The sequence below is a fragment of the Typopeltis vanoorti genome, chromosome 10 (assembly GCF_054136105.1).
Source record: "Typopeltis vanoorti isolate ZY-2024b chromosome 10, IOZ_Tvanoo_1.0, whole genome shotgun sequence".
Taxonomy (NCBI): domain Eukaryota; kingdom Metazoa; phylum Arthropoda; class Arachnida; order Uropygi; family Thelyphonidae; genus Typopeltis; species Typopeltis vanoorti.
The window spans coordinates 38,169,472-38,197,264 of record NC_143558.1 but is presented as its reverse complement, the minus strand read 5'-3'; the positions used below and the strand labels follow the sequence as shown (position 1 = coordinate 38,197,264).

General features: G+C 35.8%; 1 protein-coding gene across 1 annotated transcript in view; it reads left to right on the top strand.

Annotated features, from left to right (window-relative positions):
* LOC150102348 (poly [ADP-ribose] polymerase tankyrase-like) overlaps window positions 1-27,793 on the top strand; it is a 1,002,656-nt gene that overhangs the window by 124,048 nt on the left and 850,815 nt on the right. Inside the window, 1 exon segment of the mRNA XM_090399561.1 lies at window positions 16,701-16,784. Coding sequence (XP_090255687.1) covers window positions 16,701-16,784 — 84 coding nt within the window.

The following is a 27,793-nucleotide window of genomic DNA, read 5'->3' as shown; positions in this document are numbered from 1 at the left end:
CCTCCTTCAATTCTAACTGCTGACTTACAACTCAAAGATCTATTTGAGTTGTAAGTACAGGATGTTTCAAAACGAGGTATACAACTTTGAATAACAATAAAAGGTAGCTAGCGATAGATGAACAATTTTTATTACCAAGCAAATATAGAGTAGCCCTTGAAGTTTCAACACAGACAGTTAAAGTTCAATATGACTGCCTCCAGTGATTCTGCAGATGTCCCATCTATAATTAATTTCCTTCCACATGCGGAAGATCATATCTGGCATAACTTCAGCAGCCGCGGCAGTAATTCTGGAATGCAGCTCATCCAAATTGGCTGATAGTGGTAGTACAAACACTCAATCTTTCACAAAGCCCCACAAGCAAAAAAAAAAAAAAAAAATCTAACAACGGTGTAAGGTCGGGGCAACATGGTTGCCATGCTACAGTCGCCTGTCTACCAATCCATCTACCTTGGGAAATGGGTTTCAAGGTACAGCCTTATGTCTTTCAGGTAATGAAGAGGTGCTTCATCTTGTTGGAAATGTAAGCATCCGTTGTGGTCATCATCATGTAATTGTGGTATTAGGTATCCAAGTAGTATGTCCAGATACACACCACTACCAGTAATGGTAGACTCCGAAAGAAAAGAAGGGTCTATACACATTCTTCTTGATATGGTGCAAAAAATGTTAACCTCTGGGATTGCTACAAACACGTTCTATGATGTTGTGTGGATTTTTACTTTCCCAAATTCTGCAGCTATGAGTATTTACTTGCCCACTTACATGAAAATTGCACTCGTGACTGAATACAATCATGTCCAAAAAAGTCGTCACTTTGTTCTGTTCTACTAATCGTTTCCATACAGAAATCCTGATATATCTTCTTATTGTCTTTCTTCAAATGTTGTATGAGAGTAAATTTGTAGGGCCTTAAATGTAGACACTGTTGTAAAACACTCCACACAGGCACATTTGGAATTCCAATTTGACGAGATGCCTGTCTCGTTGACTTTTCAGAGCTTCTCTGGAAACTTTCCTGAACTGTTTCTGCATGCTGCATCAGCAGCATGCAGCCTTCCAGTTGACATTGGATGACACGCAGATCAGCCTGTTTTAACAAAATTCTTTTGCCGCATGCAGATTATGTTCCTGCTAGGAGATTGTTTGCCACATTGTGTGGAAATTTCTCTATGTTTGTGTTGCAGACTTTGTTTTCTCAAACCAAAACGCACAGCTTACTTGCTCTGCACCATCGAAAGTTGTCATTTTCAAATGGTGTGACATGTCATGCCATCTAGTGTTGTCATTTGTTAATGAAGTTACATGACCAAAATTAATGTGTTTCACTACATTATGACACTCACTTAGCTTTTGTATGTCTTCCGAGTTATTCTCTGTTCTCCTGCAAAGTTGTATACACCCTTTTGAAACACCCTGTATTACTATGTATTGCTTGATATAATGTCCCATTTACACCATGTAACTTCAGTGTTTTGAACAGTTTTTCTCTTGGTGTCATATGCCTTTTCCAGATCTACAAAATTTAAACATAAAAAGGATCTATGTTCTCATGACTTCTCAACTATTTGTTTTAAAGTGAAAATCTAATCTTGGCAACCTTTATTTGTCCTGAACTGAGATTGTTCTCCATGCTTTCCTTTCGCAATTTTTCTCTGTTTCTCAAGTATTTTTTTATCTTGAACCCATATATATGAGAGGTTGGTTGATCATCCTATAGTACATTCGTGTACCGTATATGGGTAGTGGGTTGGGAAAGGAGGAACTTGTGTTTTCATTTGATTTAAGTGATTGTATTCCTCGGGGAACATAGCATGGGGGGGGGGGGGGAGACTGTTTCACAGTACTACAGTTGCAGGGATAAAGGAGGAGGAAAAGAAACTTATTTTGTGGGTTTTGGGGTGCACTGTGAAGGGATATTGAGCAGCAGCTGCACGTGTTCCAATGAGCTTAGTACTGAGTGGGGGAATTATTGATGCTATTTCAGATAAACATTTTCCATGGAAATATTTGTAGAATACACGTAGTATAGAGACCAAATGTCTGCACAAAAGTGGGGGGAGTGAGTTGGTAAGAGATGGATCATTAATAAGTAATTGCTTCCCTCTGTATTGAGTCAAGCATTTTGAGGGAGCTTTTGGGGACCCTCCTCCTCCCCCATATGTGAGAGCAGTATTCAATAGCTGGGCAGATTTATGATTTGTATAAGGTTATCAGCTGTTCAGGGGTGAAGTAACATTTTGATGAAAGAGAAATCCTAGTTTTTTAGAAATTGAGGATGCAATAGTTGTGATGTGTTTATGCCAGCAGAGGCTTGATGTCAGGTAATTCTAAGAAGAGAAATTTGAAATTGTCTGGAAATTCTGGTGTTGTCAAAAATAATACTGGAGAAAATGGTTCTTTTTTTTTATGAGAAATTAGATAGTATTGGGCTTTATTAGCATTGAAATTGACTAGGTTATCTGAATCCCATTTGAGGATGGGATTCAGATAGCCTAGATTTTTATGTTGGAACAAATGAGCAGAAATCCAACAGGTATTTGCCATTATTATTAGCTTTGCTCTTTTCTACAAATTTTCCCAAAATATTTTTGTATGTCTGACAATCATTTCCTACTCTGTTATTTAGATCCCCAACAAGGACCAATTTTTCATTGTGTCAGTTGCTTTCTCTAAAGCATAAAAAAATTCCTCCACTTCTACCATAGTAAAACCTTCTTTGGGACCATAGGCATAAATAAGTCTCATTGTCCAGTTCCCCATTCTCATATTTGCCCACATCACTCTACTTGAGACTGCATGCCATTCAAGAAGATTAGCCCTCGTATTTAGTGTTGAATACTATGGGTACTCCTTCTTTTCCTTGATTGTTATTGCCTGAATATAACATTTTGTATTTATTGCTCAGAAAGATATCACCCAGTTTTTGTCTTTTTTATTTTAGTCACCCGTATTATGTCGATCTGGTACTTATCTAATTCTTCAGCTAGCTCCATTTCTTTTCCATTCAGGCTTCTTACGTTGATAGTACCGATCTTTAACTCTGGTGATGTTGAGTTGGGGTTTGTGTTCGGATTTGTTCCAGTAGCTGACTTTTCGCTGTTCACCCTGGTTCCCTGGCGAAAACAACGGGGGCCTTGTTTAACCGGGCGATGCTCCAGCTGGTATGAAATTTTGTCATGTTGTACCATCATTTTTTATTTTGGTTTAACCAATAAGAATACAATTTGGTTGGCTAAATCCCAAATTGCCAGCCCATCCTCGTTCGTTCAGTATCAAATTAGATACCCCACAGGGTGCACCACGAGAAGGTGAGGATTGGACATTAGGTCAGAATCCCTGGTCGGTTCTCTGCATTCCTTTAAAGGCTATGTGGAGGTCTCCTCTCAGTTATACAGCTTTGACCCTTAAGCACCCCTGATTTTTTTTTCTCATAAGGTAAAGTTGGAGTTTAGGCCACAGATATTGGTGAAGTGGATATGTAGGGTTCTGTGAGGCATATGTTGACTGTGATGGTCTTGCACACTATGGTCTCAATAGTGGTTGATAGTGGCATCACTTGATTTTTGCACTAATTTAACTTGTTTGTCGTTGATGATCCAACTGTTGTCTCCATGTTGACGTTTTTCTTCAGTTGTTTTCAAAGCTGGTGTCCTTGTTCCCTCTGGACAAATGATAGGTCTGGTCGAGCATGTATGTGCAATTGAGGGCAAGTGTCTTTGAACTTGTTGTTGATCGCTGTTATTAATTTAGATGTGTTTTTTTGGTGTGTCACAGCGAGGAGTGGAAAGTTCGTTCCATCCCTTCTTTATTTATGGATCTGAAACGATGGCACCTGACGATATTTTTAGAAATTAATGTTGCATTCTTCCACTCATTTGATGTCTTATTTTAGTGATTTTCCGTTTTTCCTTTGAAAATTTCAAAATAATGGCGTAGTATACTTGCATAAATCTTACCAGGAACACTCAGTAGGGAAATACCTTTTGTAATTCTCACATTCAGTTTTATTTCTTTTTTTATGTATGGTTTCTATTCTGAGTCTACTCCAATCATCCAGAATTTGATCCTCTGACCAAGTCTTCTGAATATTTGCAGTGTAGCTATAGTATGTCCACCATTTGTAGATCTCTGCTTGGCATTTTGCCAGGAATAGTCTATTCATGCTGAAGGGGAGAAAGAAATGAAGGATGTATGAATTGGTCCAACATGCGAAATCACGTGCTTTCTTGTCTGTCACTGTATACTACTAGTAGTAGCAGCTTGATTTTTGTTGTCGCTTTTTTGCATTTTTTTATTATTAATTTGTATGATGGATCCAGTACAGTCAACAAGTTCTGTTGTTAAACGTTTCGGTAGCTCTTGAAAAGAATATTGAATAATGTGCTGACATTTTGCAAAAAAGAATCGTTAAAAGGCAGTCTCCTTGTTCTCAAGTCATAAAACGTGCAAGTGCAATTGCGGGCGTAGGACTTTTAAAAGAATTCGTAGGGAATCAAAAGGTGAAGGTAAGGCAAAATTTAAATCTCCTAAAAAAAAGCGCCAGAAAACCATAGAAATCATAGCTTTTAATGATTTTGATGTAGACATTATAAGAAGAACTATTCACGAATTTTACGTGGTCGAGAAAAGAGTGCCAACTGTTCAGAAATTGATTCCTGTGCTTAAAGAAAAAATTAATTTTCCTTGGAAAAGAGAAACTTTAAGGAAAATAGTTCATGAAATCGGATTTTGTTTTAATGCTATTGAGTAGTTTTAATGCTATTGTGAGTATGTTTGGGCAGAAGTGAAAAGTTTCATTCGCCATCGCAATGTAACTGGGGATATTGACATGTTGAAACTTTTTAAGCTTTCAGAACAGGCGATTGAAATTATTACAGTTCAAAACTGGGGAAAATATTGCTCTCATGTCACCTCATTGGAAAATGTGTATTGGGACAGAAACGGAATTATCGAAGAATTATGCGAACCTTTGGTGATCAGTTTAAGTGAAAATGATGGCGATTCGGACACCGATTCAGATGACTATGAAGATTAAAAGGATGGTATTTTTTTCTAACCTTTTTTTTTTTTTTTTTTTTGCATGGATTTGTTAAGAGTCACAACAAGTCAAAAATAATTAATCGGTTTAGAACATTAAAGTGTCTCAGTTCTCTCAACTGTAAGTTTAGAATATCTAAGTTCATTTGAAAATAATTTCTGTTTTTCTATATAATTATTTTTATTTTATAAAAAACTTTCTTAAATATAAATTTCATTAAATTTTTGTTTTATGTTATACCTTTTTTAAATTTTGTTAATATTCTACGTACATTTTTCCAACTGTTATACAATCAAAATAGTTACACTGTAAAAGCTACAATGCTCGTAAAGGAAAAGCTAAATTTTCTGACCTGTAATAATAAACAAACTCGTCCCAGAAGACAGATTGATTACCCTATTATCGGAATGGATTCTCCTTTTTGGGGCATGCACAGAAGTGTCAAAGCGTCTCTAATCTGTGGACGAACTATACTTATACCTCCATGTTTGAGCATTGCTGGTTGAATATTATCTACTACACTTCACATTTCTTGATAGCTTTTTATACTTTAAGTATTGATATGTGTCCCTGATTACATTCCTGGCGAATATTTTCAATCACCATTCTGTCATTGCTTGTTTCATTTAAGTCTTTCAAAGTAATTATTCCAGACATCCAGAATATTTTTAGTTTTCATATGACCTTGATCATCACTGATTCCTTTTACGGTACTCTTCCTTCCATTTCTATGCCTTGAAAATAGTCTCAAGAATATTTTGTCACCTTCCTTATATTTAGTTTCTATGTTAGTTTATTTTCATGGTATTATTAATTACAACACATAATGATATGAAAATAATTAATATTTATTAATGTATTAGCTGATATTTTTCTGGTATTATATCCAGCATCTTCAGAGCCGAAGAACAGAGCCCATGATCAAGGTCATATGAAAACTAAAGATATTCTGGATGTCTGGAATAATTACTTTGAAAGACTTAAATGAAACAAGCAGTGACAGAATGGTGATTGAAAATATTCGCCAGGAATGTAATCAGGGACACATATCAATACACAAACAATAACAATTTTGCATAACAGTGGGATTAGTTTAAAAAATATTGTAACAGACAACACAAGGAACCAAAGTCCTAATTTGGCACCATCTGTGTTGGAAAAAAAGAGAGAAAACAAGTATTATTTAGATCTTAAAATGACTGTCTCCCAGATTTTTGGTAAATTTACACAGCCATACTTGTTAAAGTTTGGAGTATTTTAAAAAACTGCTGTTGATTCCAGAAATAATCTCTCAGAACTTCTATGTAGCACTTTTGTTTTCTTCCATTTGATCCTGTGTGAAGGGGTATCCAAGACATGATCTGCTAGATCCGACTAGTCATAATATTGCTGTCATAACATTGAGCATTGCTGGTTGAATATTTTCTACTACAGCTGTCATTTCACATTTCTTGATGTTAGTGCTGAATATTTTTTATAATCACCAAGGCAGATGCCAACAGTGTCACATAGAAGTCATAAGTCAGAGAGATTGTTTTTGGAATCAATGTAGCTTTAAAACATACTCCAAACCTCAACAAGTATGGCTGCATGATTTTACCATAAATCTGGAAGAGAGTCTTAAGATCTAATTAACACTTGTTTTCTCCCTTTTTCCAACATTTTTTCTAAATTTTTCTTTTTCTCAAAATTTTCTCTTTTTCCAAATTAGGACTTTAGTTTCTTGTGTTGTCAATTACAATTTTCTTTAAAACTAGTATCACTGTTATACCAAATTGTTCTTGTATATTGTACTGTGACAAACTGTTGTGCTCTGAAGATGCTGATATAATACCAGCGAAATATCAGCTAATAAGTTAATAAATATTAATTATTTTTTTATCATTCTGTGTTGTAATCAATACTGTGAAAATAAACTAACATGTACTGCCAACACTCAAGCCTTTTCATACATTTAATTTCTATGTTCTTCACAAAACTTTCCCATGAATTCTGTTTCAGCTAGTTTTACACAATGCTTCACTTTTTTACATTTTTTTTCTGTATTCACTAAGATCATACGCCAACTTACTTGCCATGAAATTTCAATATGCTTTCTTCTTTTCCTTGACTGCTTCTTTAACTTCCAGAGAGAGACCACTGGGGAGTTCCAATTTTTCTATTCTTGCAGACAACCTCAACACATGCCTCTAGCTGAATCAAGCAAGTTTTCTTCAAGGTTTACCACCGAGACTCCAAGGTTTTATTCTTGTTTTCAAACTGTTTCACTTTTTCTTCAGGAATGTTTATATAGTTGAGTTTACAGTTCACCTCTGATAGCTGCTCAACTTTGGTTCATTTTAAAATTTCTTGCACACTCTTTTTTTCAATAAGAAAGTCAGTTTTATGCACCTAACATTAGATATTGATCACTTCCAATTTGAAATCTTCATATGGTATTTTCTCATGAACCAGTTGGAAAATATCATTATTCATAGTGAAGAATTTATGGAGACAGAAACATGTGTTGCAGTAATTACTTATAAGTAAGAAAATAACACTTGATGTTTCGACCTCTGTTCGTCATCAGGAAAACATACATACACACAGGATACAAGCTATATGAGACTAAACAAAAGTAAGATAAATCTAAATGCTTTGTTAATCGTTTATCCTAGCCTCTGGTGAAAAAATTAATTAAAATAATAATGATAAATTAAACATATACAAAAATATAAATTAATTACAAAAAAATACATTTTTATGCATATCAGTATAATATACAGATGATTAAAAAACCTCTAAATAAATAAAAATAAAGTTTTATACTCGAACTACATTAAACACATGTCTACAGTCCTCTTATATTAAGGTTTTTTTTGTGTTAGCATTTTGCCATCATGTTCTGGGTGCTGTAAGGTTGCAGTTAGACCCTCCACATTCTTAGAATTGCTAATCCTTTATTCTTGTTTAAATTCAGATAATGTTTCAGCATCTCACAAGCTTCCTTGAACTTTCTTTCAAACCAGGTTTTGGTGCAGTGTAGGGACTTGATGCCTTTCCAGTTGATTCAGTGACATGTTTGAAATACATGGTCTTACAGGCCTGTTTTGCCATAGCGGAGGAATTTAATGTGATGTTTATGTTATCTTTTCTTATTGGAATGAAGCATCCTGTTTCCCCTATGTAGATTGCAGGTGCATTGAAAGTGCTCAGGTGGGCTAGCTAGGGGAGAGGATATTTGAGCTCAGTATATTTTTTACTTTTGCTTGGGGGGGTGGGTGGAAGGTTGCCTTAATGTATTTATGTAGTGTTCTATGTATTTTTTCCTGATATTCTCCCAATATATGGTAGGCAATGGCATTCTTGTAATCTTTTTTGCCTTTAATGGTATCATTGTGGAGGATCTTGTTAACTTTTTTCTTGTAGCCATTTTTTTTATAAATGTTTGTCTAATAATTTTTATTCTTTGTTCAGTGCCTTCTCATTGGAGCAAATTGGTATGAATTTTTATGTCTGTATTGGACTGTGTGCGTAGGTTTGTGGTAGACCATGAATAAAAGGCAATAAGAAGATGTGTGACAAGAGTGTCTAGAAAAGGAAAAGTTATTGTTTTTAAACTCAGTGGTAAATTGGAAACTCAGTGGTTTTTTGTTCAGGTGGCTTAGGAATGTATTTAATGTTCGACCCTGTGGTGCCAAATGGCAAAAAATATCATTGGTATATTTGACCGGCCTGATTGGCCGAGTGGTTAGTGTATCTGCTCTCCAGCCAAAAGGCTGCGGGTTCAAATCCCGCCATGGATGTTTGTGATTGTCTCTGAAAATGCTAGTGGTGGTAGATGATGTTGATGGAGACAAAGTGTTGTAGAGTAGGTGCCCTCCCTCCTCGCTGAGTTTTTGGACTCCTTGGATGTGTAACATAATAATAATATTGCCAGCCTAATTGGCCAAGTGGTTGGCATATTCGCTCTCCAGTCAAAAGGCTGCTGGTTCGAATTCTGCCATGGGCTAGTGATGGATGGTAGATGGTGTAGATAATGCGGTTCGTTGTAGTTGGCAGATTGAGTGGTGGAGATAGTTGTAGAGTAGGTGCCCTCCCTCGATGAGTCTTTGGACTCCCTGGAGGTGTCACATAATATTATCAAGCCAGACTTTGGGCTTTAGGCTTGCTGAATCTAGAGCTCGTTGTTTGAAGTCATCCTTGCAAAAATTAGCTACAGCTATAGTTAGATTCAAATCCCCTGCAAAATTAAGACATGTACTCAGGTCATCCAAAGATCCCCTTCCCTACCTTGCCCACCTGGGGGTTTGCAAAATTCAGTGCACCTGCAATCTATCCTACATAGGGGAAACAGGATGCTTCATTCCAATAAGAAAAGATAACATAAACATCACATTAAATTCCTCCGCTATGGCAAACAGGCCTGTAAGACCATGTATTTCAAACATGTCACTGAATCAACTGGAAAGGCACCAAGTCTCAACACTGCACCAAAACCTGCTCTGAAAGAAAGTTCAAGGAAGCTGGTGAGATGCTGAAACATCATCTGAATCTAAAGAAGAATGATGGATTAGTAATTCCAAGAATCTGGAGGACCGTCTATAACTGATATAGCATCCAGAATGTCTTAGAATTTATTATTAGCATTACTCTTTTCTCCAAATTTTCCCCCCAAAATTCCTACATCTGGTAATAATTTCCTGCTTTGCTGTTTATATCTCCAACATGAATCAACTTTTCCTTTTTAGTTGTTCCCTGCCTTTTCTAATGCCTGAAAAAAATTCCTCCAGTTCTTCCCTAGTTGAGCCTTCTGTGGGTCCATAGGCATAAATATGTCTCATTATCCAGTTCCCCATTCTGATATTTATCCACATCAATCTACTTGATATTGCCTGCAGAGGTCATCACCCCACCATCAATGTTAGTTTTGGTGGGTGATGACATATCAGGGGTATCCGTTGCATTTCTGCAAGAAAGGGATCAAAACCTCTGCCATAGTGTATCAAGAGATGACCTGTGGTATGACCCCTGAGCAACAACTTGTGTCATGGTAAGCAGTGGACCTTCCAACAGGACTCAGTCCCTGCACACATGGTGAGGACCACATAACAGTGGTTGGAGGTGAATGTGTCTGACTACACATCACCATCTGATTGACAATCTGGAAATCCCGATCTGAATCTGTTGCACTTCAAATTGTGGTCAGAGCTTGAGAGAGTAGTTTGCAAGAAACAACTTTCAGCATTTCCAGCCTGAAGATGGATTGGAGTGAGCACTGGCAGTGTTTCTTTTTGATGTTGTCATACTGCCATCTGTATGTGGCCGCAAGTGTATGTTAAGGCAAAAGTGGGACATTTCGAACATCAAGTCTGCTATGTGCACATTAAACATTATTATATTTATTGTTACATGAGTATTATTATTATCTGACTCCTCCCAGGAGTCCAAAGACTCATTGAGGGAGGGCACCTACTCTCCATCTCTACCACTCAATCCACCAATTACACCAGCATCATCATCTACACAATGCCATCCACTGCCCACCACCACTAGTATTTTCACAGACAATCACAAACATCCATGCCCAAGGCAGGATTCGAACCTGCAGCCTTTTGGCTGGAGTGGATACACTAACCACTCAGTCAACTAGGCCAGCACACACACATATACAAACACATACATACATAGTTTGTATGTGCTGAAAGCTATAAATGATTTGCTTTATGTGCTGTTCAAGTTGTAACAGTATTTATGGCTAGACTAGGTAAATTCTGGAGACAAGAACCTTTGCCTCACTGCAAAATCAGTATGTTGATGGCACAATGGAAAACAGTTGACATGAAATTTCCAGATTAAACAGAATTGTTACAGTTGACCAGGAAATTAGAATAAGTCGAGAAATGTTTACAAAAACTTGCAGGATGAGGCATGGAAGTTTGTAAGTTATCAATGAATAATAATAAGTCAATTAGAATGTACAAAAAAGAAATAATTGGTTAATTTTGCACTAATTAAATTTGTGCTTGATGACTGGGTCACTACTTTGAGCTTCACTACAGTGAGGCAGAAAGGGTCTCAGTTAAATATAGTGTGTGTGAGAATATGAAAAGATTTCTGGAGGTGAGAAAGAAAAAGCGAGAGAGTGAAAATTGTTATTTTATTACTTAAGAAGGAAGGCTTTGATATCAAATGATTCAATGCACACTGTGCAGAAGAAATGGGTGTGAGTTTTTGGATGTGTTGAGTAAGTTTGATAGTAGAAAAGACTTGCATAAGAGGGATGACCTTCACTTTAATGGATTTAACAACAGGATCTTGTAGAAATTATTTACTGGGGTGAGTGCTTAAAACAAGGAAAAACTAAATAATCTTTGAAAGAAGGCTGAGAAATTTTTTTTTGTAAGTTCAACTAAGGTGTACAAGCATGATGTGAATGTCTGATATCAATGGGTATGGATCTGATAAAGGGTTGAATTGTATGCTTTAGTTTGGGTGTTTTTGAGTTTCCTTGGGAAAGGAGAAAAGGGAAAGTTGCCCAACTGGGCCATTCAAACTGCAGCTGCAAGTATATGAAAAGCTAGAGTTAAGATATGTTTATACACAAATGCCAGGAGCATCACAAACAAAGGGGTTAAGTTTGTTACTTTGGTGAATACATTGTGGCCTAAGATTGTTGACATTAGTGAAACCCGACTCTCAGAGTCAGATGTAGTAATTGGAATTAGGTGTTAAGGGTATAGTATTATTAGGAATTACAGAGGAGGCAGGACTGAGGGGTTACTCCCAGTGATATCAGATGATTTGAGTTCAGTTAGGGTATAAAATTCATGAAAATGATAATTGTAATAATGTCCCACATAGCATTGAGTCTGCGACTATCTAATGGAAAGTAGGCTAATAAGGTGAAATAAATGGGGGGATGTTGCTACAGACCTGGCAGTTCAGTTGCTGGGGATAAAGAAATGCATTGCTAAATTAACTTTATAGATATTAAATGCATAATTATGGGTGACTTCAGTTATCTGAATATTCATTGGACAATAGATAAAACTCATAGAATAAAGAAGAATTTATTGAGCTGTTGTGAGACAAATTTCTCAAGCAGCATGTGAATGAAGCAACTCTAGGCTAAAGACTGTTAAATTTGATCATAATGTCAGAAAGGGTCTCAGTTAATGAACTAAGTGAGTGGAAGTAACTATGTATATGGCTGTCCCAATTAAGATAGCTTATGTATTTAACTACAAAGCTGGAAAATATGGTAAACTTAGGAGACTATTGTGTTTGGTCTTATGGTATCATTTGCTGAATGGCAAGGATATCAGCAGTGCAGGGGGAGTTCTTAAACGATGCATTAAATAATCTATCTAAATAGTTTGAAGCACAAATAGGGTTTAAGTGAAATGGATGTGCAACCTTATTAAGCAAGCGATCCATAAGAAGAGGATGATTCCATAAGAAGATTGAAAGGAATATTGTGTGAATAAGGGTGAGAGGAGTTATGAAATATATAAAGCACTGACTAAAAAAAGTTGAGAGTATCATACGGAAAGGTAGGTTGGAGTAGGGTAAAAAAATTGCCTGCATAGGCTAAAGGCAACCCAAAAGAATTTTATTGCTATGCTTGACAAATGATGCCAAGTCAAAGAAAGAATGAATAATGGAAGAATAATTTTAATGAATGCAGACAATGCCTTTTTGTCAGAAGTAGATGTGATTGTTCAAGTGAGTGCTCACTTCACAAAGATTAATCAACGTGATGTATGTGATAATAACACTTAGTGCTATGATTACATTGTATGAAAAGATAGAAGTGCAACACATCCTGATTAAGAATTTGGCAATAAGGACAGATGGAATACAGGTATCCCTTGCTTAACGCAGGATTTGATTAACCCAGCAAAATTAATTGCGATGATCCCTTTATATACATGGCAAGAGTTTTAATTAAGATGCCTTTAAATTTATCACACAAAATCATAAACATGCAAGTTTCGAGGAGTGTTTCGTGGCCAAGAGAAAGAAAGTCGTGAGCATGATGACGTCATTCCTCCCATTAAGCATTAATAGTGAGTATATTATAAGCTGTGATTGTTCTGCTGTATTTACAAATTATGTTTTTCGTAAATTTTACAGAAAAATTTACGAATCTAGAACTTTAATAAAAAGAAGTAGCTCAGCCTGGCTATAAAGTATCAAAAGATCGCTTAACTGTTATGCTTGGAGGGAATGCTAATGGAGATTTTAAATCGAAGCTGCTGTTTGTCTATTGAACTCGGAACCCAAGGCTATCGAACTCAGAACCCAACCTTGAAAAGAATGTAACAAGAACTCTTTACTTGTAATTTGGTGGGCGAATCAGAAGGCTTGGGTTACCAAAGCCTATTTGTAGATTGGTTTGTCTTATTTTTGTCCGGCAGTTGAAGCTTATTGTAAGAGAAATAACTTAGATTTCAAAGCTCTTTTGCTTTTAGATAACTCACATGGTCATCCAAATTCTCTTAATGATCTTGTGGGAGAATGTGAAAGTTTTATTTTTTTTCCAGCAAATACAACATCATTGCAACTTTCAAAGCCTATTTTCTTAAAAAGACATTTTCAAAGGTAGTAGAAACAATGGGGAAAAAATGTGATTGCGCTTAGAGAATTTTGAAAAAATTTTAATATTAAGCATCCAATTGAAAATATTCATGACTCATGGGAGCAGGTGTCTTCTAGCTGCATGAGAGCTGTTTGGAAAAACCTTTTGCCAGAATGTGCTAGTGACTTAGGTGGTTTTCAAAATCCTGTGAACAACGTGGTTGAAGAAATCATTGCCATTAGTGAAGACCTTGGTTTTGATAGTGTTGATGCAGAAGATGTTAAAGAATTATTGGATTCAAATTCAAAAGATTTCAGTGACAATGATTTTGAAATTGAACAGCAACGTGCATGTGAAGACAATGAACAAATGGAATGTGAAGATGAGGTTCCACAGGAGATAACAATCAAAGAACTGGATGGAATATTTTGCAGTTTAGAATTCCTTAAGCAGCAAGTAATGGATATGGATTCAGATGTTAATCGAAATATGCTTGTTGCCGAGCTCTAGAGATCATTTATATAATATCAGTTTCCAAGTTAGCTAAATTCCTTATTTTAAACTCTCATTGTCGTGGTTTTCCCCAATTAATTAGTTCCACTCAGGTTCTATTTTGATGAGTGGTGCATTGGATTCATACATCAGGCAAATTGTTGGGTAAAAGAAAAAGGGTTTATTCATCAAACTATCACAATACAAATTTACAAGACTTGTCATATGACTGAAGTAAATCTCTCTCCTAAGTTAACAGACTTAACTATACAATACTTCAGTATTCCTAGTTGAATTCTACCACGAGACAATATTAATTATGAAACAATTCACTGATTCTTAACAATCAGATCTAAAATTTCTCTCAACTTATCAAACTTCAAGCATTACTAAACTATAACATACTATATACAAATTATCACCACACTATATCAGAATTCACTCTCAGAGATAAAACATTCTGATATCAGGCTAAGCCCTAAAGTCCTGTTTCATATCTTATATAGGTTCTGCTAATACTTCTTGCACATTAATACACACAAAGTTCTTTTATACCCACAAAGGAAACTAAAAGATTCGTACGTTACCGGGACCTTCGGACTTCGTTACCGACGAAGTCCGAAGGCCCAGGTCTGAAGTCTGAAGAAAGAATTCCTTCTTCTTCCTCACAGTTGTCTTTCCGATGGACCAGCTTGGAACTCACAGTCATGAATTAACCTCTCTGATGCAGACGAGAACAGCTCTGCTTAAGTTGGTCCACGTGGTCTAGCATGACGGTCAGCTTGCATTGATTTTTCCCGCTTTACTGACGAATTGCTCGCACTTGGCTGACTACTCTGCTGCTTAACTGCGTCTAGATATCGTTCCGTTGACCACTCTTGTATTCATCTCGGGGAACAACTCGAGCTGGGCCCCTCGAGTGACCTGTGCCAAAGTTAAGAGAGAAGCAACCAAATGAAGAGCGCTTAGAGTAAGAGCCTGAGAGAGAGAGCAAGCTAGCAGTGTCAAGCTTTTTATGTTGTACCTTGAGCGGCGCTCCTACAGCATCATACCTTTCTGCTCGGCATTACTCCTTTGCATGCGGTTCCGGTCCTTCTCCTCTCGTCTCTCAGGAAACTCCTGCGCGCAATTTACTCCATGCGTACGTGACTGCCATGGGGCATGTTACTAATCCAAGTGTCTCATTTGCAAACTTTGAACTCACTTTTACATACTAACATAATTCTCATCAATTTTTCTTCCATTGTCAAATTTACAAGAACAGGTAATATTATCTTATATAGAATAGTCCAATATTAAAAGCATTTATTAAAATTTTTTTTTTCAAGTAGTTAACATCTCTACTTATATACAAGTATTTCTCTCAGTGATTTGATGCTTGTTAAATCCTGAATGAGATATTTTACAATGAAATCTCTTCATTTAAGATTTAACACTACTAATACTAGGAGTTGTATCAAGAAGTAGTCTCTTGTGGAAAACGATCTCTAGTTTATTTGGAGTCAGGGGATATGGATGTGATGTGCTCATGCTAAGAAAGCTTAGAGTTGTAAGTTGGTTATGAAGGAAGATCTGTACCTAAAAGAAGAGGATACCCAATACTGTATCTATGAATTGGTACAGAAAAAGTAGACGTAGAGAATCTATACTTGGCATATTTCATGTGCAGTAGTGGAGAAAAACCAATTCCTTAAAAAGATGTTGCTTCAGTAGTAAAAGACTAATCAGGAATTAGCATATGCCTACAGTACACACCCACATACACACTGCTAATTTAAAGAAATTTTCCACCAGAAACTGCAAAAATTGGTGTCTCCTGCTACAAAAAATCAAAACCACCCATTCTTGACTCTGCCCAGAAGTTGTAAGTCAGAACTTGAAATCTTCAAGTTTTGACTTACAACTATTAAATGAATATAAGATATTCATCTTGTATTCATTTAATATTCATTCATTCATTCATTCATTCATTCAATTAATATTCATTTAGCAGGCACAAACTTGACTTTCTTGTCTGTTTGCTTACTTGGGAAATAGGATTAAAACCAACTTTATATAAAATTACTTGGTATCTTGAATATATATATATATTTTACTTTTCAATTTTACTTTTTTGTTCTTTTGTGAGTACATTGTGATTTACTCTAAATGGCCAATGATATTTTCAGTATCATCTGTTTAAAAACAAAACTCTGTTTTAAGCTATAAACATATGTCAAGTTGATTATCACATATGTAATACTTCAGCTTAAAACAGATCTGCTAGAGGCCTGATTCAGAAACCTCTCAAAAATATGCATGGATCATATAAGACTTGGATTGATATCACATAATGTACTGTGAAGGGCAACATAAAATTGCTGAATAAAGTCATAAAAGACAGTATAGTAAATGAACTAAACCTTCCATCCCACAGCTTTAAACACTATTTTTAAAATGCATTTAATACATAATTAGGTCTTTTGGATTAACTATTTGATTATGTTTAACTGATGCAGTAGGGGTTTCTTAGGGTGTTAATAAAAGTTTTGATAAATGTACTTCCTTCTTTGTTGTTGTCTTTCTCTGATATGTAATTTTTTAAAAAAAAATTTTTTTAAGGATTTCCTAAACCAAAGATATTTTCATCCAAAGTTAAGTTACAATATAAAGAAGCTGCCAAGGTGAAGCTTAAAGCAAAACAAGGTATTTATATCATAATAATGCTAATATTTGTCTCTGTTTAAACAACATATTATTGATTACTAAAAATAAATTGGAATGTGAGTACACACAGGATTTTCATGAACACAATGTCACAATCATCTGAATCATCCTAAGTTAATGCATATTTATCAGGTAAATGGGTTTGCAGTATTTGCTGCATTAAAAAAATGAATCGGTCATAGTTTCTTTTTGTTTGTTTGTTTGTTTTTGATTGTGATCATTAGGGTCTAAGTAACAAAAGTCATAAAAGTCAAATCTATGGCTTTTCAGCCAAACATTGGCAATGTTGACTGAGCTATAGAGGCTCTTCAAATCTTTGGCATTAAATTTAAATCAATTGAAAAAGACATTTCCTTACAATTTTTCACTGAAAATTATTTCATTTCTAAGATCATTAAATTTATAGCTAAAAAATAGGGTGAAATAAAATTTTTATTTTTAATAAAAATTTCATTTCACCTGATCTATATCATATTAGTGCCACGAGTGACCAAAACTAGCTTATAATGGTAATCTCATCCACTAGAATTCAACATATAGTATATTAGTTTTGTTGAAGGACAGAAAGAAGAAACTTATTATGTTGGATTTGAAGACTTGTAGATGTTTAGTAAGTGTATAAAAGTTAATGTGAAAATTACGGGGGTATTAATTTTTAACTTTGGTGGGGGGAGAGAGAGAGTGGTGTGAGAGAGGAAACTTGCTCGAGATTGTGATCTGAGTTATTATTGAGAGGAGAGGCTACCTCTTTTTGTGCCTATGGTCCCACAGAAGGTTCTACTAAGATAGACGTGGAGGAATTTTTTGAGGCTTTAGAGAAAGCAACTGACACAATGAAAAATGAAAAGTTGGTTCTTGTTGGGGATCTAAATAGCAGAGTAGGAAATGATCATCAGACATACAAAAATATTTTGGGAAAATTTGGAGAAAATAGAAAGCTAATAATAATGACAAATACCTGTTGGATTTCTGCTTAGGACATGGACTAGTTATTACTAACACAATATTCCAACATAAAAATGTGCACAAATTCACTTGGAGAGAGAGAGAAGAGGCAAGGAATAAGAAAAGTCTCATTGACTATGTTATTGTTGATAGTGATGTTTTCTTCCTGCTTCAGGACACTAGAGAGTGTACAGAGGATGTGAAATTGGAAGTGATCACCATTTAGTATTGAGTAGGATAAAATTCAATTTCATATTGAAAAGAAGAACATGTAAGAAAGTTTTAAAGCAAGTAAAAGTTGAGAGCAGCTCTCAGATGTGAACTGTAGACTAAAATACACAAATATGATTGAAGAAAAAATGAAAGAGTTTGAGAACAGCAACCAAACCTTGGAGATTCAGTGGCAAGTCTGGAAGAAAACACTGATTGATTCAGCCAGAGAGGCATGTGGTGAGGTCTGTAAGGGTAGAAAAATCAGACCTCCATGGTGGACACAGGAAGTTAAAGAGGCAGTGAAAGAAAAGAAGAAATCACATCAAAGGTTCTTGCCAAATAAGTCAGTTTGTGCTCTTAGAGAATACACAGACAAATGTAAGAAAGCTAAACACTGTTTAAAACTAGCTAAACAAAAGTCAACGGGAGACGTTCGTAAGAACAGAAAATAAATATGAAGATAGTAGCAAGATATTCTGGATGTTTTTGAAGAAGCTCAGAAATGGAGGAAAGTTGCTGTAAAAGGAATTACAGATGATAAAAGTGACATGAAACTGGAAAAAAAGATATCCTTGAAGTATGCAGTAATTACTTCGAAATTACTGAATGAAACTATCAGTGATAGCACAGTGGTAAAAAAACTCTGACCAGGCACATATCTGTACTTGAAGTAGAAAAAGCCATCAAAAGCCTGAAATGTGGAAAGGCAGCAGGAGTAGATGATATTTGACCAGAAATGTTCACGTATGGAGGTATAAAAGTCTTACAGTGGCTGCACTGCATAGTTCAGAAGGCCTGGACAGAGGGACAAATTCCAGATGATTGGAGTAGAGCTTTCATAGTACTCATATATAAAAAAGGTAAATAAAATTAAATGTGAGAATTATAGAAGTATTTTCCTAAGTGTTCCTGGTAAGATTTATGCAAGCATACTTGAGAAATGGTTGAGAATGATCGTGGAAGGAAAGCTTGGTGAAGAACAAGCTGGATTCAGGCTAAATAGAGGCTGTCAGGATCAGATTTTCACTTTATGACAAATAGTTGAGAAATCATGAGAATACAACAAAGATCTGTATTTAAATTTTTTAAATCTGCAAAAGGCATATGACAAGGTGCCAAAAGAGAAGCTACTCAAAATGCTAAAGTTGTATGGTGTCAATGGGGCATTATATCAAGCAATACTTAGTCTTTATTTGAGTTGTAAGTCGGCAGTTGGAATTTAAGGAAGTACAGGAAGGTGGTTTAATGCTAAATCTGGTGTCAGACGAGGATGTTCATTATCTCCTCTGTTATTCATTATCTATATGGATCACATTATGAAGGAAAGTGGTATTAAACCTGATATCAAAATTGGAGATGTTAATCTCTGCACTTTGCTTTATGCGGATGATGTTATACTTCTAAATAAATCCACTACATGTCTGCAAGATTCCCTGATTAAATTGAATAAGGTGTTGTAACAGATATGGCATGAAGGTCAGCAATAACAAGACCAAGACAATGAAAATAGGCAGAAGCATTGAAAATATCAACTGAATTTAAATGGAGAACCTGTAGAACAAATAAAACATTTCAGCTACTTAGGCACGATTTTTAATGAAGATGGTAAATTAAATATGGAAATAGAGAACAGAATTAGTAATGGTGATATAGCAGGAAGCCAAATTAATAAATTTATATGGAGTAAAAGAGAAATTAGTCTAAACACTAAATTAGCTGTATATACAAGACAGTGTTCAAACCAATTTTAACTTGTGCATCTGAGAGCTGGGTTAGAAATAAAAAACTTGACCAAAGACACTACAGATATGAGAATCCTGAGAAAGATTAGGGGTTTGAACAGATGGCATCAATGGCAATATCATAATAACAAATTTATTTGGAGGAAAATTTTAGATAGGAAATTAATGATGATGTAAGTTTCATGTAGTACTATCATATCCTATATACCCCTTGAAGGTACATGTCAGGAATTTGATGATGATGAGGTTATCTCTACAGTATATCCAGATGGATGACTGGTCAAGCAAAGATCAGCGGTATTGAGAGAAGGAAGATTATCATCAGGCACTTGAGTTGGTAGATGTACTATTTGTGCCAATTACTTCTTATTGCATATACTTCTGCATCTCTTCCAGCTTTGTCATTGGAATTGGAAAATTTGCAGTTGTGGACATCGATGCCTTGGAAGATGACTTCACTAATTTGGTGGGTAGTTCATTATAGAGTCCTGCTTCAGGGATAAATCATTGAAGAGGACAGTGGAATTTGGAAAGTGGGAAAAACAGCAGATGAATGTTATTGAATTGGACAAGTATACCTTAATTGTCAAAAACAGAGAATTTTATAAATGGTATTCTTTGACAAGCAATTTGAGATCTCAGAAAGGCATGAATATCAATTAGTGGCAGAAGGAATCACACTGAGTGTGTGGATGTATTTTCGCTAGTTTTCTGTTAAAAGTAGGAGGTTTGTCCTAAATATCAGCTTGTGATCAACATAATTTATGTTGGTGTTTATGAGATGACTAATGTTAAAGTGGATACAGTTGATTTTGTTGTAGGGTTTTTAGTGTGTTTAATGTATTTTGTTTGATTTGTAGTTTTTGTGGGACTTAGTGTTTGAGGGAGGGTTTTTTTTTTTTTTTTAATTATAGTGACACTATCATTGTTGTATGTTTCATGGTTTGCTTTGGGAATGGTTGAAGAGAGTTGGCACATGCATCGAGAGGGGGAATACTTTTGAACATGACATTCATATAGAGGGTGACCAACCTCGCCTTGCCATAATATGGCCTTGACACTGCCTCCCAAATGCCACTGTTAGGACTTCCCCCTTCAAGGCATGGCCTGGCAGTTTTTAGCAGTGGGATTATGTTTCAGCTGAGTGGGAAGTCTCCTTTACTCCCTAGTGTCAATTTGGTCCTGTTTATTATCTGGTGACCAGCATAAAATTGTTTTACAGCTATACCTTCAAAATAGAGATGGTTCTGAGTCTCTAAGTATGTTTGGCATGCTTACACTTGGCATGCACTCACACATGAATAAGAGGGAGAGAGGGTAGTATATATGAGAGGGTTCATGCTGAAAAGTTGTGATAATCACCATGAAGGAATCGAGGTAGAACCAAGAGGTAGATCAAATTATTACAATCTGATGAAACATGGAGGCTAAAGGATTTTAAGATATGTTCTTTCTTGTGGTTATATCATTTACTTTAATATTATTTTTGTTCTAGGTGTTTACCAGAACTTTTCAGCTCCACTCATAGTAAGATTTTAAATGGTTGACCAGTCACTATTACTGATTGCTTATTATTAAGGGAACTCGGGCTGGATTTAGGATAGGTCATACTGGCTTCAATGATGTATTTACAGTAAAAGAATTCTAAGAAAAAAGGTGGGAGTTTAATTTATAAATCCACCTGGCATTAACAGATTATGAAAAAAAGCCCATGACCAAGTTAATGGATAAAAATTATGGAATAGAAACTGAATATCCAAAACAGTTATTAATTGCATTTAAGAGCTTATATAGCCAATCAGCTATAATAAATATGAATGAATTAGTTTCTATTCTTGCTGTATAACAGCAGGAATAGAAACTAATCAAGGAGTTTGACAGGATGTAATTTTTCTTGTATCTTATGTGTTGGGGTAGCCAAAAGTCATATGACAAATTAACTCATCATCATCATCAAATTCCTGACATGTACCCTCAAGGGGCGTACAGGATATGATAGTACTACATGAAAAATTTACATCATTACTAACTTTCTATCACACCTCTAAATCGGTCTGTTACTTGTCAAGACTCCAACATTATCAGATCTTATATTTCTATCGTCTAAGGCACTTTGTACTGTATCAATCCACCTATATCTTGGTCTTCCTCTGGGTCGTTTTCCTGCCAACCTGGCAGAGAACACTTGTTTTGCTAATCTTTCCTTGCCCATTCCGTTTACTACCTAAGATTAGCTCTACTAACACATTCCTGGATGCTGACAATGTCAAGTTATTTCCTAATATCCTCGTTTTTAATATGATATTGCCATTGATGCCATCTGTTCACACCTCTAATCTTTCTGGACTCTCATATCAGTGGTCTCTAGTCGTTGATCAAGTGTTTTACTTCTGACCCAGCTCTCAGATCCATAAGATAAAACTGGTTTGAACACTGTCTTGTATACAGCTAATTTAGTATTCCGACTAATTTCTCTCTTATTCCATATGAATTTATTCAATTGAGTTCCTACCATTCCAGCTTTGTTGATTCTGTTGTCTCTTTCCATATTTAATTTACCATCTTCAATAAAAATTGTGCCTAAGTAGCTGAAATGTTTTACTTGTTTCACAGGTTCCCATTCACAACACAGTTGACATTTTCAATGATTCTGCCTATTTTCATTGTCTTTGTCTTTTTATTGCTGACCTTCATACCATATCTATTACAACAGCTATTCAATTTAGTCAGAGAATCTTGCAGACTTTTAGCAGATTTATTTAGAAGTAAAACATCATCTGCATAAAGCAAAGAGCTGACATTAACATCTCCCCTTTTGAAAGCTGAAATGTTTTACTTGTTTCACAGGTTCCCATTCACAACACAGTTGACATTTTCAATGATTCTGCCTATTTTCATTGTCTTTGTCTTTTTATTGCTGACCTTCATACCATATCTATTACAACAGCTATTCAATTTAGTCAGAGAATCTTGCAGACTTTTAGCAGATTTATTTAGAAGTAAAACATCATCTGCATAAAGCAAAGAGCTGACATTAACATCTCCCCTTTTGACATGTTTAATACCACTTTCCTTCATAATGTGATCCATATAGATAATGAATAACAGAGGGGATAATGTACATCCTTGTCTCACACCAGATTTAACATTAAACCATCTTCCTGTACTTCTTTCAATCCTAACTGCTGACTTACAACTCAAATACAGACTAAGTATTGCTTGATATAATGCCCCATCGACACCATATAACTCTAGCGTATTGAATAGCTTCTTTCTTGGCGCCTTGTCATATGCCTTTTCCAGATCGACAAAACTTATATACAGATCTTTGTTATATTCCCATGCTTTCTCAACTATTTATCGTAAAGTGAAGTTCTGATTCTGACAGCTTCCAATTGTCCTGAATCCAGCTTGTTCTTCACCCAGCTTTTCTTCTACAATTCTTCTCAATCGTTTCTCAAGTATACTTGCATAGATCTTGCCAGGAACACTCACTAGGGAAATATCTCTGTCATTCTCACATTCAGTTTTATTTCCCTTTTTATATATGGGTACTATTAGAGCTCTACTCCAATCATCGGGAATTCGTCCCTCTGTCCAGGCTTTCTGAACTTGCAGTGCAGCCACTGTAAGACTTTTATACCACCATACTTCAGCATTTCTGGTCGAATTTCATCTACTCCTGCTGCCTTTGCACATATCAAGCCTTTGATGGCGTTTTCTACTTCAAGTATGGATATGTATTCCTGATTAGTGTTTTTTCCCCTGTGCTATCACTGATTGTTTCATTTAGCAGTTTTTCGAAGTAATTTCTCCATACTTCGTGGATATCTTTTTCTCCTGTTTTCATGTCACCTTTATCATCTCTAACTCCTTTTACAGCACTCTTTCCTCCATTTCTAAGCTTCTTCATCAACCTCCCGAATATCTTACCACCTTCTTGATATTTATTTTCTATGTTCTTGCCAAAGTCCTCCCATGACTTTTGTTTAGCTAGTTTTACACAATGTTTTGCTTTCTTACATTTGTCTCTGTATTCTCTAAGAGCAAAAACTGACTTATTTGCCAGGGACTTTTGATATGCTTTCTTCTTTTTATTCACTGCATCTTTAACTTCCTATGTCCACCATGGAGTTATGATTTTTCTATCCTTGCAGACAACCTCACTACATGGCTCTCTGGCTGAATCAATCAGGGTTTTCTTCAAGGCTTGCCACTGAATCTCCAAGGTTTGATTCCTGTTCTCAAACTCTTTCATTTTTTCTTCAATAATCTTTGTGTATTTTAGTCTACAGTTCACATCTGAGAGCTGCTCAACTTATAATCGCTTTAAAACTTTGTTACATGTTATTCTTTTCAATATGAAATTCAATTTTATCCTACTCAAGACCAAATAGTGATCACTTCCAATTTCAAATCCTCTGTACATTCTGGTGTCCTGAACCAGGAAGAAAACATCACTATCAGCAATAACATAGTCATTGAGACTTTTCTTATTCCTTGCCTCTTCTCTCCATGTGAATTTGTGCACATTTTTATGTTGGAACAAATGAGCAGAAATCCAACAGTTATTTGCCATTATTATTAGCTTTGCTCTTTTCTACAAATTTTCCCAAAATATTTTTGTATGTCTGGCAATCATTTCCTACTCTGTTATTTAGATCCCCAACAAGGACCAATTTTTCATTGTGTCAGTTGCTTTCTCTAAAGCATAAAAAAATTCCTCCACTTCTACCATAGTAAAACCTTCTTTGGGACCATAGGCATAAATAAGTCTCATTGTCCAGTTCCCCATTCTCATATTTGCCCACATCACTCTACTTGAGACTGCGTGCCATTCAAGAAGATTAGCCTCGTATTTAGTGTTGAATACTATGGGTACTCCTTCTTTTCCTTGATTGTTATTGCCTGAATATAACATTTTGTATTTATTGCTCAGAAAGATATCACCAGTTTTTGTCTTTTTTATTTTAGTCACCCGTATTATGTCGATCTGGTACTTATCTAATTCTTCAGCTAGCTCCATTTCTTTGCCATTCAGGCTTCTTATGTTGATAGTACTGATCTTTAACTCAGGTGATGTTGAGTTGTAGGTGTGCTTTCAGATTTGTTCCAGTAGCTGACTTTTTGCTGTTTGCCCTGGTTCCCTGGCAAAGACAATGGGGGCCTTGTTTAACCGGGCGATGCCCAGCTGGCATGAAATTTTGTCATGTTGTACCATCGTTTTCTATATTGGTTTTAGCCAATAAGAATACAATTTGGTTGACTAAATCCCAAATTGCCAGCCCATCGTTGTTCGTTCAGTATCCAGGTAGATGCCCAACAGGGTGCACCACGAGAAGGTGAGGATTGAACATTAGGTTAGAAGCGCTGGTCGGTTCTCTGCATTCCTTTAAAGGCTATGTGAAGGTCTCCTCTCTGTCATACAGCTTTAACCCTTAAGCACTCCTGACCCAAAACAGTTATTAGTTGCATTTAAGAGCTTATATAGTAAATCAGCTGTAATTATAAATATGAATGAATGTATAACAGCAGGAATAGAAACTAATCAAGGAGTTTGATAGGATGTAATTTTTCTCGTATCTTATATGTTGGGGTGGCCAAATGTTATATGACAAATTAATTTTAATTGGTTAATCTATGAATGATGTAAACCTTTTTCCTTAACGCATTTTTCCATTTATTTTATTACTTTCTTTATTATGAAAGTATAAGTTCTCTAACTCACACTTCTTGTTATTTTTTAAATTTTTAAAAATTTTTATTTAATTCCGAAAGTGTCTTAAGCTTTCTCTTGTAAGCTTCGTTCTTCGTTGTTTCCCAGATAGGAATCCATTGGGGGGTCAAGTCACAAGAGTGAGATGCCCACTCACTTGATCCCTGTCTACCAATCCAGCCTCCTGGCAAAGTGTCAAACAAGTTGCACATTTTGACAATGTATGGAAGTTCCATTTCATCCTGTATAAAAATTCACAGGCATAATCGTATCAACTTTTCAGTATTGGAAAAAATGTGAGTCTAACGTTATAGTAATTTTCTCCTGTGACTGTGTCCTCAAAAAAAGTACAGTCCAATCACCCCCTTCAGTGGATATTGTACCCCCCAGATAGTTACTCTTGGCTGATATAGATGTTACCATGTAATACTGGGGTGATCTTAGGTGTAATATATACAATTGTACTGATAGTTAGCCATTCAATTTCAAGGAGGATTTGTTGAACAACATGCTCTTATTCATTAACTCTAGATCGTTTTTGGGCTGATTAATAAAGAGTTCATCTGGAACATCTGCTTGCATCAACTTCTAGAAGACAATTGATCAAGTAAGGCTAGTAAGTTATCTGCAATCACTTGCAAGCATTTTGCACTTTTCTGGGGACTTGGTATATAGTATGGTAGATATCCACAGTTTCAGTGTTTACAGCATTTCTTACAGGAACATTGTTTTCTTTAGCATGGTGACCAGTTCCATGTTCATGGAATCCCTCTTTCTTAATTTATAAGTTACAACTTATAATTTACAAGTTGCATTTTCTTCTTATTCTTCTTCTCCTGCTTTCCTTACTCTTTCACCATTTCTTGTTTTCCAGGTAATTCTCAGTGATGAAACCCCTTCTTTGACTTGTTGTAATGTTATTCATTATTTGATGTTTATTTATTTTTATATCTATAAATATCTATAAATGTAAATATATTGATAAACATAACCACAACATTAACCTGGGCATCGATGACCTGATAAGGAAGAGAAAATTTATTATACATATACTTGCCACTGAATTAGAAACATTTATGCAGTGTACACAAACACCACACAGTGTATATGCAAAATATTTGGTTACACACACATCACTAAGTGTTCTAGGCAACTATTTAAGAATGCTGCTGGTCAATAATCATCAATAGTGATGATCACAATGAGAAAACCAAAGGATATTTCAGAGCTCAATAAAAGGCTTATTGTAGGTGTCTGCCTGGCTGGATTCATGATTTTGAAAACAGCAGAGCTGACTGGTCTTCTTAAAAGGTGAGATCCTGGGTGTTTAATCCGTGCGACAAATAACCCACATTGCTTGTCTGAGAGGCATAACTGTAGTGCTAAGATGGTCTGTCAGGAACAAGATCAATGTTGTCTGAGAAGGTTTTTGTATGACTGAAGCATTTAATGAAGGCTGTTCTGGACCCATATCTCACCGAACTAAGAGCAGGGAATTGAAGACGATCGGTATTGACAGTCATTTGCCTATATGGAAACCATTCATTTCTGCGATGAACCAGAAAGTTCATCTCCAGTGGTATCAGGAACACCATGACTGGACACTAGAAGATTGGGAAAAAAGTTGTGGTCTGAAATGTCATGTACACTCTGTTCTATACTGATGATAGAGTTTTGTAGCAGCCCCCCCCCCACGAAGCAATGAACCCATCTTGCCTTGCAATCACAACTCAAAGTTCTGCAGGTGGTATCGTGGTGTGGGACGTTGTGTTGGTCCTCTGATATTGCTGGAAGGTTTGGGGTCCTCCAAGGAAAATATCTGAACATTGTTATCAGTCAAGTCCATTCTTGCAATGTTAATTTTTTTTTTTTTTTTTTTTTTTTTTAAATCCAGCAGTTGATTGTTGTTTCAAGGACGACAATGCCATCTTGCAAGAATTGTTCAGCAGTAGTTCAGCAAGCATGACAGAAACTTCCCTTGCCATCACAAAGCCTGGATCTGAACCCTATTGAGAATATATGGGTCATGTTAGAAAAACAGATCTGTGAGCAAAATCCTCTTCCTTTAAATCTGAATCAGTTAAAGGACTCTCTGGTGAACACCTGGTATGTTGTAGATACAATCCAGCATCTTGTGGAGCCTTTGCCAAACAGCATATGTACTGTAATTCGAGCTAAAGAAAGTCCAACACGGTATTAAATAAGTTTCTAAATCAGTGGTGGTATGTGTGGTACATACAGGTAAAAAATGTCACATTTTCTGCAGATAAATAATCATACAAAAATCAAAAGATATCTTTTTTTTTTGAAGATCTGCTTAGAAAAATCACTTATCTTCAAAGATAAGTAAATTCAACTTACAGATTTCATTA